The 13551-nt window shown below is 32.7% G+C and overlaps 2 protein-coding genes across 7 annotated transcripts in view; one reads left to right on the top strand and one right to left on the bottom strand.

Annotated features, from left to right (window-relative positions):
- Nucleotides 1–13551, top strand: part of LOC119642551 (sodium/calcium exchanger 1) — a 92663-nt gene that overhangs the window by 58097 nt on the left and 21015 nt on the right. For 4 of the 6 annotated variants that reach the window (XM_038041718.1, XM_038041716.1, XM_038041714.1 and 1 more), the window contains exon 2: nucleotides 7968–8059. In XM_038041718.1, the coding sequence (XP_037897646.1) occupies nucleotides 7968–8059 (92 nt within the window). Of the gene's footprint in view, nucleotides 1–7967; nucleotides 8060–8749; nucleotides 8774–13551 lie in introns of all 6 variants that reach the window. The other 2 variants (XM_038041717.1, XM_038041715.1) reach the window with 1 other exon arrangement.
- Nucleotides 959–2836, bottom strand: LOC119642553 (membrane-bound alkaline phosphatase). Its single transcript, XM_038041719.1, has 2 exons — nucleotides 1543–2836; nucleotides 959–1472 (listed from the first exon to the last, which is right to left on the bottom strand). The coding sequence occupies exons 1-2, from the start codon at nucleotides 2779–2781 to the stop codon at nucleotides 1131–1133; spliced, it is 1581 nt and encodes a 526-aa protein (XP_037897647.1). The 5' UTR covers nucleotides 2782–2836; the 3' UTR covers nucleotides 959–1130.

Below are 13551 nucleotides of genomic sequence, written 5' to 3'. Positions count from 1 at the left end.
TATGTGTATGTGTGAATTTTTTAAAGTGAAAAAAAATGCAAATTTTCTCCATGTTTATTATATGAAGCACACATTCTGTTTACATCAAAAACAAAAAACCACAAAATTGAAAGCGAAAAAAAGAAAAGCTTTATTAGCAAGAAAAAGTGCCGAGGATTCAAACTACAACTATTACGTTGATGAATTTTAAATGAAGCACGTTTTCTGTTTTCCTTGAACAACCACGCCGCATTTCCTTTTTTTCCACCATAATTTTTCTTTATTAGATTATTTAGTTGGTTCTTTGCAGCTCCGAAAAGAGTGATAGACTAATTTTGTCATTTCGTTTGTAAGGCTCAAATATTTTGAACAGCGACCCCATGAACTTTATTAGTATTTGATTATTGCAAAATTTTATACTATTCGAAAAAGTCCATTCTTCCTAAGATAAAAAATTGGACATGTATTTTCTAAAATATTGTTGCTTATTACTTATAACATATAGTAGACACTACATCCAAGTGATTGATTAGGATAGACCTATAATGCACCACAAGCGTAATATTGTATGCAAGGTAAGATTCGGGATATTTCGGTCGTTCCCGTTGGACTTTCTATTTTGATTTATTTAAACATTGGCAGGCGGAAAAATTAGAAAAATTGAAATTGAATATGAACCTAATGGCGCAAGGGGTCTGCAAAGAGCCGGGTCGGTCTGTCAATATTGCTTGATGGAAATCTATCTATAGCAGATATCGACATACAATTTCACATAAAGTTATGTCAAGACTATTTAATATTTGAGACTATAGGAGCACGTCCACATATTTACTTGAAGCGGTAAATGCACAAGATTCTTTCCGAAAACAGGATACACTTTTTCCATAGTTCTCAGAATTTGTTTTTTCTTTTCAAAAAAATTTAAAAGGAACGTGTTTCTTCAATACTTTTAACTGGTCAAATATATACACACAGTAGGTTTCCCTCTCATTTCTTTAATAAAGTTTTAATTAGCTTTAATTACAATTGTATTAAGCTGCGAAAGCAAAAAAAAAGAAAAGAAGTATTTTCCCTCTTTTTTCAACGATTTATCGCTTAATACACTGAATTAATTTTAAGAGGTATTACAAGAAAATATTTTAAATAAATTTCTACGTCGTACACATTGTTAAGCCATTACCCAGGCAGGCAGCATAAGCCATTAAATGAGGTAAAGCGTTTTGTTCGTAGACGCCGGTAAATAAATGTGACCAAGGACCCGAAGCGTATACCGGAACATCATCACCTCCATGTGTCTCCCATTGCATAGGCCAAGTTGATGGATATTCATCGTTTGTATCACCGACAATATTTAGCAACGGATCTACTCTTTGCCCATTTTCGTTGTCGAAAAATTTAGAAAAACTAGGACCATTAGCGTAATTCAATGGCATATAAGGTTTTCCATCTTTTCCACCAGCAGGAGCAGGATCAAAAACATCGCTTTTGCGTTGCTGATAATAATATAGTATTAAATGCAATAGATATCGTGTTGGGTGTTTGTTATTTAAAAGTAGAACTTACCGGATAGCCGCCATAACTAAAAGCATGGGAATGATCGGCTGTTACCACAATTAAAGTATCCTCCTCGCTAGTTATTTGACGAGCAGCCTGTATGGCCTTTGAAAATTCTATGCTTTCATCTAATGCTAAGCGCGGCTTATTAACGTGATGGGCCCAATCGATTAGACCTCCTTCTATGAATACAAAGTAACCGTTTTCATTATGCTGTAAATGTTCAATAGCTTTGATTGTCATTTCCTCTAAGGTTGGTTGATTTGTATTTTCATTAGTCTCCAAATGATACAACATATGACTGTCTTGATAAAGACCCAAAACACGATTAGCTTTTGACAGATTAACTTGCATAAGCTCACTGCGTGTTTCCACATAAACATTATCGGGATGTTCCTGCTGAAAGTACTCGATCAAATCTAAACGATCCGAACGTTTTCCGTTCTCGTAAAGCGAAGAATCAATAAAATTTTGTTTACCCCCTCCCATTATAAAACTCAATTTTCCACCCACTTCCCCGTGCGTTAATTGATAGGCAATGTCTTTGATCTTTGCGCTTTTAGCACCGCAAGCCTCTTTGACTTGACTATCGTTTTCCCAATCGCGATCTGCTATATGAGCGTAAACGCCAGCAGGTGAAGCATGGGTAACACGCGTAGTGGTAACCACCCCGGCACTTTTACCCGCATCCATAGCCCATTTCGCTATAGAATCTACGTGATTATTACGATCTATGCCTGTCTCACAATCGCCCATATTTACTTGGCCGTTAACGCCAATGGTACCCTTTATGGCCTTAATACCGCACAAATAAGCCGTAGCTGTACAAGCCGAATCCGACACTATTCTATCCACAGAATATGTTTTCGACAAACCGCTATAAGGAAACGTTTCGAAAGCCAATTTTTGTTCCGTACCGCCTAATAAATTGCGAGCAGCGGCTATAGTAGTCAGACCCATGCCATCGCCTAGAAAGAGTATAATATTTTTTGCTTTATTTGTATTCGGTTGTCGGTTCATTTGTTGCTTTATAAACTCTCTCGACAAATTCAACCAATAATTGTTTGTATATTCCAAAGGATTAATGGAACGTTCAAGGTCTTCTCCTTTTCTGACCAAATCCGGATGCATTTGGCGGTCAAAACAATTTTCATCTTCCTGGTAACATAAATACTCCAGACATTCTATTGTGCATAATAATAGATGTATTAAGAATAAGTGAAAAATAAATTTACGTAAAATTTCCATTTCAACTGCAAAACACTACCGATATCGTAATACCGTTCATAGCAAATAGTTTATGGGAATACCGATTCAACTTTTTTTTTTTGTTTCTCAATACCATAAAGATAAGATTAGCCTTAGATAATTGTCAGCTTTTGATATTGCAATTTTTTTGCTTGACCTTGTCGGAAAGCTTTAATTTGCGGAGTTAATTAAAGTTAATTCAATGAACTGCACTTTTACGTTTGTTGTGTTTGTTGTATCTGATACGTGCAAAAGAAAATTCTAAATCGACTTTGTCTTTCTTGCACGTTATAAACGTTCTGTTTATCTGCCTGTTTGCTGATATGCTTATGATAGCAAACATTAAGTATAAGCAATTCTTTAAGCCGGCCTAGCTGCAACGGTTTTTTCAAGTTGCAAATATTGAGCTTAAACTTAATGCACACGTTAGTTCTCGGACGGTTTATGTAAGTTTTCTGGTGTGTCCATTTGATTTAAAAACGCGGAAAGAAAAACTTAGTATCTACGTTACTACTGAGTCGATTTAGATAAGTTTGTAAAAAAGAAATTTGTAACTTTGCTGCTTTACTTTCACATTAATTTTCACTTCAAGCCTAAACAATTAGTCAAGCTTATTTAGCTCTCTATTTGTCTTCAGAATGCTCAAAGTCAAAAATATCGAGGGAGAAATTGTCTCCACATATGGATGAAAAAAAAGCCAGCAAAAACCCCAAGGGATTGACGACTGCACATGATCGACAGGAGAGTCTATCCAAGGTCGTCCACATCTGCATAGGTGACATATATAACCCTACCATAAACGGTGTAGGGACTAATCATTAGTCCATAATTTATATACTCAATTCAGAGGCATCTACTGATAATCGTTCCGATTCCAACTGGTTTGCTAACACTCTCGTATTGTAGTAAAAAAAAGTGTTAGTAGTTGTGGCCAAACTCAATGACTACAAGTTTTAACTCCTTTATTATTTCAGTAGAAGTAAAATGAATCGCGCACTTAAAGTCCAATCGCTTATCACAAGAGCAAATAAAAATTTCATTCGTAAACTGTTTGACAACCAAAAGACTATAGAACGGGTATTACAGTAATAAACAATTCGATATGAAATTTTCACAAATTTACTTAACTAAAAACGTTAAACACGCTGTAGACACACTGTATATATATATATACATATCTATATACATATATACATATACGCAACACACATAAGCATAGGAAATGTTCTCCGCAAGCAAGTGTGCAAGTTGTGCAATATTTTGTGATTTATTAGCTAAAGAAATCCAACAAAAAAAAAAAAAAAAGTGAAGAAAAAAGCAGCACATGCTTATATGAAAGATTGTTTTTAGCGTGCGTTTGTATATACGGGTGTGTGTGCGTGAGTATTTATAAACCAAACTAAAAATTTCAACTGCAAATATATGACATATTGTTGTCAGTGAAATATTTAGTTATTTGGCTTTTAGAGAGTGATCCTATATTTTTTTATTGGTAAACAATGTGACACAATACCCGAAACGTTTGTCAACAAACTATTGGCCACTACCACTAACGAACAGAATTGTAGCCGTCAGACATCAGACAACAAAAACTCGTCAAGCCAACATGCGCAACTCATAAATGCATACAAATCTATTGCTACGTTTCTGCGAATGTTTGTGTGACTATGTGTGTTCACATATATATATATATATATATATATATATATCTTCTATTTTCATATTTGTGCTTTCTATTGCTTGCTTCTACATATTGTCTGCCATGACTTTGGCTTAAAGCCAAAAAGTTCATTTTATGAAATATTTCTTGTTATGTAGAATTTTACTTATACCCTCGTACCGACGACGGTCAGTTTTCATCATAAGCAGTTTGTTTAGTACACAATTATTTTTTTTAAATTTATTTATTTAGTTATTTATTTATTTATTTTCTATTTTGTTGTGAATTGTTTTACCCATATGCAGACAGACATTCATACATAGCAGCGGCGTAAATAGTGCAAATTTGTAAATATTACATTAGCATTAATAAAGAAAGATTAACAGGGAAAGAGCGAGAGAGAGAGAGAGAGCGAGAGAGAGAAAGAAAGAAAGAGCCAACAACAAGAAAAACAATGCCGCGAAATATCAATTTTTATGAATATTTTATGTGATAATCTTTCATGATCTAATTTAAAAAAATTTCATTTGTACTTTCGCATGCAAATGTAACCACAAATAATTGACATTATTTATACATATTCATATGTATATATGTGTAAGTGCTTAATGGTATTTATTTAAGATCAATAGATATGTTTCTATGATTTGTATATCTATGCGATGTCATTTAATTGTATTATCTACTAACTCAGCATACGATAGAAACATAAGTAAATTTATGGTTTTAATCGAAGAGATGGGGGATTAAAGAATTTTGCATACACATTTGCTACTCTCTTGTTTATGTGCAATATTTGAGTGAGTAGTGCGAGTCAGTGGATACGGCAACGCTTAGTTGTGTTGTTCAATTATTGGTGTGGTAAAGGTGAAATTTCGTTTTTGTGAGACTCCGTTTGAAACGATTTCCTTTAGGCAAATGCGCGGTTCTTAAAAGTACCTACTGGATGATCACAAGAAAACATCAGTTGATAGCGATCGAGCGATTTTGAACGAGTGTAACTCACTCCGTCGATCAGTCGTGTACCTATTACAAACTACGATAAAGTCGAAATACAATTTCAGTATGATGGGTACCTGCCCAACCGCCGTCGGAACTCGAGGGTGCTAAAACGACATTAATGAAGGTGTTATGAAAATTATGTTCAAGCATGCCAACCAATGCAAATCGGGGAAACCCATCATCAAACAAGACTAGGTATATATTGCTTTCTTGAAGTGTCCGTCCAGGGAGTTTTATATACGGCCTTATTTCTTCAAAACAGTTATATAATGCTCCCCTCACCCCATCTTATAGACTTTTACTATCAATTATTTTCAAATTTAAATAAATAAACACAGGAAAATAAATTGAGGGAGTACTTACGATGCAGCAACAAGTATTAATCTGAAAAAAGTTCAACTGCGCCTGGACTTCTAAGGTGCTGAAAACACAATCGATTAGAACAATTTTAAATAAGCAAACCTGTTATTAATTTTTGTGTAAAGAAAGTTAAATAAAAAAAGAAAAAAACGAAATAATGGTCGCCTAAAAATTAGTCATAGATATCTATAAGATTTATTGAAAATTTTGTTTCAAAAACGTAGCATAGGCCCCGACGGCGCCGATGGGTGGACACAGGCCCCAATCAATAACCTAAACTTTATGCGACCATTGATAGATTAATTAGAACAGAAAAGGTGCCTCAAGCATGCTTGCATCCTGTGGTAATGAATACATAATGGCAGTGAGTAAAAATTTCAAGGTGTTATATTCAACGTCAACTTACTGTTCGCAATGTCAGCAGCTAGAGTCATTAACTTTCAGACAACTAAGAAGTTCCAAAGATGTAAGGATATGATTACACTAAAGCAGAGCTTTTAACATTGCCTTCTATCTAAAATGCTTCAAGATTGATTCAATTCAAATTGAAAATCGTAATCAAGTGAATTTGGGTGTTAATTATTAAGTGTAAGGTATTAGGTGGTAGACTTAAGGCGATCTGTAAATTTTTAAGCTTGCATGACTTTCACAAATATTTCATTTCTAATTAGTAATAAAATGTTATGGATTACTATAACTTATATCTGTCCTATAATACATGCATATATACAATATATTTTTATTTAAATGACTACAAAAATTGCATTAAATTGTCATAAAGAAATGTCAACAACTACTTAAGTTATTAGAAATTATATTTCTCAACTGATAGGAAATACAAAAAAAAAATTTTCAATTGAATTTTTTTATTTTCAAATAATACATGAAAAATATTGAATTGTTCCACATTTTTTTATGAACAATTACTCTTATAAACTGAAAGAATCAACGAATTAATTATAAGCTTCGCCTTGTAAAAGGCATTGTTCATCTTTTCCTTGAGGCAGTTTATTAGCGCCTAAATGGAGAGAGAATGGAATCGTCGAGACTATTTTCAAAGGTCTCAAGTTAATCGAAGGTTAGATTATCCGTAACCTGTAATCTCTTGGAAAATATGGAAAAAGAAATGTTAGGCAACGTCTCACGCGCGTTGTCCGTAAAATCTAACCTAATGGCCAATTAGTAAGCGTTACTCGGCTTTACCAACTGAACACTGACTTGGTTGTTGCAACTGCCATTTACTCAAGGCAATAAGGGAATGTAAATGGCATTTACAATTTACCTTTGAAATGCAATGTCTGTATCCTATGGTTTCTGTGCTCTGCGGCTTTAGTCAGTACCGGGCAATTATCAATCTGTTATTTACAAATTTTACCCTTGGCGACCAAACGTAGGTATATACATTTACCTCTATTTTGTTAGGCCGATAAGTTGAAGCATATTGCATTGCGATAAGTCGAACAGGAATGTTCTCAGTTTAGCCGCTCAACAGCACGTGATTTCACTTTACGGGACAACATTTTCAGAAAGCCAAAAAGTTCGCTTCGCTTTTTCCTTCATAAAATCCTTTGAATATCACTTAAGGGTATCATTGAAAAACATCTAAATAAATGACACAAGAAACTTCCAATGTAACGTTATCTCTTGAACGGCAATATCTTCCTCCTCCTCTCCATTGGTCTGCATGGCTTTATGTAACAATGGCACCCTAAAATTTGAATAAATTCTTTTTAAAAAAACAACAATCAACGCTTTTTTGCAAGTTATGATAATTTTTTATCAAATACCTGGTGATCGCAAAATTTTTTCCTTTCGTCAATAAATGATGGACAAATTGGTTGGCCCTTCGTTCAATCCGTTTAAAGTGCGCTTTGCAGTTAGACTGGGAATCATGAAAGACTGACAAGTCTTAACTTAAATGCGGCTTTCACCCTAATCTCATTCCCAGCGAAGGGGTCTGATCTTTGCTAATGGCTTCCCTTGGAGCTCAATTATGGCCACATAAATTTGTTATAGTTCGTCACTTACTTAATAAAACGTGTTATCTTTTCGAAAACAAAAATCTTTCCCGTGCAACGAAATTAGGGGCTATTTTGAAACTGAAATATGATATAAATATTTATTTTAAAGTTAACATTTTATTTTTATTTCATTTTTTTTATAGAAAGAATATTGCTGTTGGCATTATTGAAGAAGGCAGTTATGAAAAAGATGTCGTTTTTTATGTTAACATTGGCGAACCAACCTTGGCTCCAGGTAAAATGTACTTGCAATATAACAGTAACAAGAGTGACATTAACAATAACAACAGAAATCCCTATAATGAAGATAAAAATTACAACGAAATTCACATGCATAACACACTTACGCACAAACACACACACACGCACACAATACCACTAACTCTGAAAATGAAAGAAGATAAGCTGACAAGAATTAATTATTAAGAAACCCAACAAACATATACTAGCATCCAGCATTAACTCTTAAAAACATATACATGATCCCCTCCAAAAAATAAATAAAAATACTTTAAATCAATAATGATTTTTCTCCCGCTACCCCCTATTGTCAATAAAAGGAGATAGATAAATAACCATTCCTTTAAACAACTTCCCATTCCATATTGACAAAAAAAAAAAAAAAAACAGCTTGAGAATTACACACAAAAAATAAAACACTTTACTTTAAGAAAACTTTTTTTCTTTTGTCAAACGTAGACAAAATCCAGTTTACATTCCTAATTTTTGTTGTCCCGACCAATTTCAAATTCATCAATTGATTCATTCTCTTTGATTCCAGCAAAATTAATTAAAAACTATATTTTTTTTCAAACAATTTTCTTTTCATTTTCTTTATCTCTTCTTCTCTTTTTCTTTTTTTCTTCTTTTCTATGCTATTTTTTTTATGGCTATTACGATTGTCTGATCTTTTTCACACTTAAAGTACCTACCAATACTATGAATTTCAGTAAAAATTAAATTTTTTTCATTCAAAATTTTTTCTTTCTGTGAAAAAAAAAATTTTAAAAAAGACTTAAAAAGTGTTACAAAGAAAATTAAGTGAGTTATATTATTTATATAAGTAAGATACGGCAAAAGTACAATAAGTTTCTCGAAAGTATCTTTAAAATTATACGTCAGCTAGATTTCAACTAATATTAGATTTACTTTACGTCTATGCATAAATGCATAGTGAAAACTAAACAACATTTACTTCGAAAAATATCTCAAAGCTCAGTTAGCTGACCAACATTGAAGATGTAGTGTCGTGTCGTCGGAAGGCTTAAAAACCTAAGGAAAAAACGTTTACAGACCTTCTTCTAATCCAAACTTTCACTTGCAAGCCTTTGCTCAGTCTGTTCTCACAAGATAATTCCTTTTTCTTGAGTCTGTCGAGCGTTTTTTCCTTTTCAGTACATCGCATACTCCCTAAGGGGTGAGGGATGTCGCTTACAGAGAGCACCACAAAAAGGTTTCGTTAAAGAGAAATTGGCAATTACATTCGTAAAATGCCACCCTGAGGTCTATTTCAAACTATAAATGCGTGTAGAGAATTTTTATCCGTTTCTTTCACTCAGCCAGTCATTACTGATGTCGCTCAAATCAAATCTTCATATGGCTTCCATCGATATTTGTCGAGTAAACAGATTACGGGTAATCTCGGTATTAACTGACCGAGTATTTCGGACATTTTTAACTGTTTCATGGCATTTATGGCGATAATAAAATAAATTCAAGGTCGTAGAAAATTATTTTGACTTTTATTCTTATAAGAGCGCATTTACTAGCGGAGTTAGTGGCCACATAAACTTGATCTATCTCAAGTTTCAATTTTCTAATTTTGACCCTAAGCTGTCTAAATAGCTTCTAAATCCCAGACTGACTGAAAATCGTTTTCCAAATACAAATGCGATTACAAATCTGCTATTACTTAAATGACTTCTTCTGCTGCTACTCCTACTACTATTTTCACTAATGCTTCTGCTACCTTTAAATATTTTCATGAATCATTACTTCTTTTAGTCCAACATCTGCCCTCTTCTTTTTTTTTGCTATAATGTTACTCTTACTAGTATTACTGGCACTATAAACACCATAAATAATATTATTTCTACTATTTCTGCTGCTAATGTGATTAGTATTATCTTCACCTATGCTAGTGTTACGACTACGTACTGTACTAATCCTAATACTGCTTATACTAATGCTAATGCTATAGCTATTGCTAATATAACTAATACTACCGCTACTACTAAAACCATATCTGCTATTAGTACTGCTACTATTGTTACTACTTTAATTTACCACTTTTACTTACTGCAACGAATACGAATAATACCGACGTTACTGCTTATGCTACAACTACTACTCTCTCTAATCGTCTAGCCCAATATTATTATTACTCTTAACTACATCTACTATCAACGGTGTGGATGAATAATAAAACTAGAGTTACCTTATTATTATGATATTTAAAAAAGGGAAAAAAATAATTTTATGATCAGATCGAGTACTCAGGACTCAATTTCAATAATATTATGCAATATCTTCTGTGAAAATAAATAATATAACTCACTATCTCACTGCAAAAATTTTGCGAATTTAAATATTAAAAGATTAGCTTCAACAGATGTCCTCTCCTTATTTTCTTATTTAAATTCATACACCATCACATTTTCCGAAAAGTTTGTCTAAGCCAAAAATTTATAAACAATTAAACTTAAAAAAAAAAAAATAGATAAACGGATAAGTAAAAAAATGAGTGCAAACAGAAAAGTGCAACTAAAAATGGAATTTATGTTTCTAATGGTTAAAAAAACCTTGTTTTTTTAATTGCTTTCGTTTTATTTGATTTGCTTTAGTGTAGTATTTATTTGTGTTCTTAAATAACTATATTTCATTTACTCTAATTTAATCTATTAATCTCCCACCCCCTTTCTCTAGTTGGTTGACTCTTCTTTTTTTTGTTTTCCTTTTAATTAAAATCTACCACATATTCTTCAAAAGTTCCACCAAGTAGTTTATAGATGAAATGGTTTTAAACAATTTCAAAACCCAATAAGCTGTGTAGATGTGTTCATGTTATCTAGAAATGACTGTGTTTTCTTGATGAAATTAAAGCAAAAAAGAAATAAATAAATAAATAGATAAACACAATTTGCTAAATAAGTGTCATTGTGTTAACCTTAATATTAAATTATTTCCTTAAATTATCATTCAAAAGCTTGTAAACCCAAACAAAAATTAAAAATTCTAAGAAGAACATATATCATGCAAAAGCTTATATACCCAAACAAAACAAAAAGAAAAATCAAAGAAAAACATATTTCAGTTTCAAAATAGGGAGCACGGTAGTCCACTTACAAAACCCATCCCTTTAAAAACGAATCCTTCATCATTTCTCAAATCTCCTCATACAACGATAAGTCATTAACAATTTCATTCTCACAACACTTTCATTCACCGTACACTCCTAAAGGGACACTGTTTAAGAGACACGGTAAAATAATATACGTAATTTTAACATATTCAAATGCGTTAAGTGCGGCAAAAGGTAAAACCAGCTGTTTTTACAATTCGATCATAGAATAATTGTCAAAAGTTCATCGCTATGGAATGATTGCAGCGGTTTAAATCAAAATTATATTCTTTTTTCTATGACAGTTAAAAAATGTTTTCTTAGATTCGTGGTAAAGCAAAAAATTTTCGTAAAAAAGTGTATTTGCTATCAGTGATCAGCCGTTTTATTTCAAAATCGTGTAAAAAAGAGTTCGACGTATACGTATTCAAAAGAATTCTTGAAGCATATATCTGTTAAATTAATCCTGAGCTTCATGTAAGACAGTAAGTATCGTTCGTATTATAAGAGACTTCACTGCAATCGATTTTTGTTATTTCTTCTTGTGTCAGGCTTACATTTTCAAAGCATCATTCGAAGTATTACCGCCAAAATTCATTCAATTCTACTTGTACACCTTCGTCTTATTTATAATGCTCTTGCAATGTAGTTGTTGGATTAATTATGCATTAAAAATTTTTTTGTGTCCGAAGTTGTGTTTGTTGCCTCTTTTTGGGGACAGCCTTAGTATCATAAGTATTTGTTCAGCCCACTAGACGAGCCACAATGAATCAGAAACGCAGAAAGCGACACAAACTCTGAGCTAATTTGGGAGCCCTTTCTGACTGTTTATCACCAATAAATTTTTGTTAAAAGTACAGTCTGAGACACCTTTTCATTGCTTTCTCAGTGTAACCGCGTTTTGTTTGAAGCAGAAAAGTTCAAATAACTTTTCTACTTAAGTTTTCTCGATTACAAAAGATGAAGAGGAAGGATTCTATGATCGAGCGAAATAACAAACAGCTGCTGAAAATGAAATACTTGTCGGTTATAGACATCTGTTAAAATCGCATTAAGTGGTGTTTTATTTAATAAAATAGTACTTTTTGGTTAGGGTATACTAAAGAAAAGAAGATATTGATAACTGAAAATAAAGGAGTCCCAATTTTGTCTCAATGCTAATGCAAATCCTTGAAAACGGTTCCAAACTGTTACAACTCTCCCTAGTTAGCGAGAACATTTACTGAAAGTTTTTGACAAAATATACGAAAATGACCGAGCTAATCGAAAATGATATCGTTAGCAATACATTTGTAGCACAATGCAATAAAAAGAATTACGATAAAATTTAAAATGAAATTCAGGTCTGTTATGCCCTCTAGTAAGATTCTCTTCACATGGGACCACTCTTCCTTTTTTTCTTTCTCATTTTCGGAAGTGAATAAAGGAAGATATACTTTCTTTTCGCTTATGTTCGAAATGTTATTAATTTTCTACCACTTCCTTAGCACTTAAGACAAATATCAGCTTTCCTTTCATTTATGGTAGTCGAACCACTTGACAAATGTACAAATGCAAAAATAGCACCACACATCGTCTGGGGGAATTTTCTTACGGAAATATGGATAAATTTACTTGCTGCCTTAAAATGCCAACAATAACAAGAAGGCCTGTTTTGAGAAACTTTATATGCGCGGACCTCCACCTGAAAATAACATAAAACGAAATTTGAACTTTGCACATCCCCTTACGCATAAAATAGAGTCTTTGCTTATTTTGCCCTGACAACAGAAAATCTCCAATTTTTCTCCGCGTTTAAAAACAACCCAATTACCATTTTTAACTTAAAGGATTACGTTTCTATATAAGTTGTTGTGACTTGCAGGAATTAACAGCAATGACCAATACATTTCAGAACTCCAAATAATCAAAGACCAGTAATAAATTTAAGTAGCTTCTTGAAGCCTATATAAAAGGTATACCCTTGTCTTGAATTATTGAAACTTGAACAGAACCTTTATTTATATCCATGTATAATTTCAAAATATTCGTTGGCGTTCTTAGCTAATGAAAGACTTCTCGAAAACTTTTCCAAAGAGTCGATAGCTAGTTAATGATTATATTACGTCAGATCCGCAGCACTTGAATATTTAATGAAATAAAATTTCGTGATAAGAGCAAAGCAGACTTGAAAAATATTACTTTTTTGTTTTTGATATTCACGCTTACACAAAATACACGACTCAGTAACAAAACGATATTAAACACGATATTCTTTAATTATATCACTTGCGTTTTATTGGAAATATATAGTTGTTTGCATATGAAGGTATATAATTTTTACATAAATTCATTATTTTCTCTCTCTCTCTCTCTCTCTCTCTCTCTCTCTCTCTCTCTCTCTCTCT

Source organism: Glossina fuscipes, unplaced genomic scaffold (assembly GCF_014805625.2).
Source record: "Glossina fuscipes isolate IAEA_lab_2018 unplaced genomic scaffold, Yale_Gfus_2 226, whole genome shotgun sequence".
Taxonomy (NCBI): Eukaryota; Metazoa; Arthropoda; class Insecta; order Diptera; family Glossinidae; genus Glossina; species Glossina fuscipes.
Note: the sequence above shows the minus strand (reverse complement) of the source record. Positions and strands in the feature narration are given on the sequence as shown.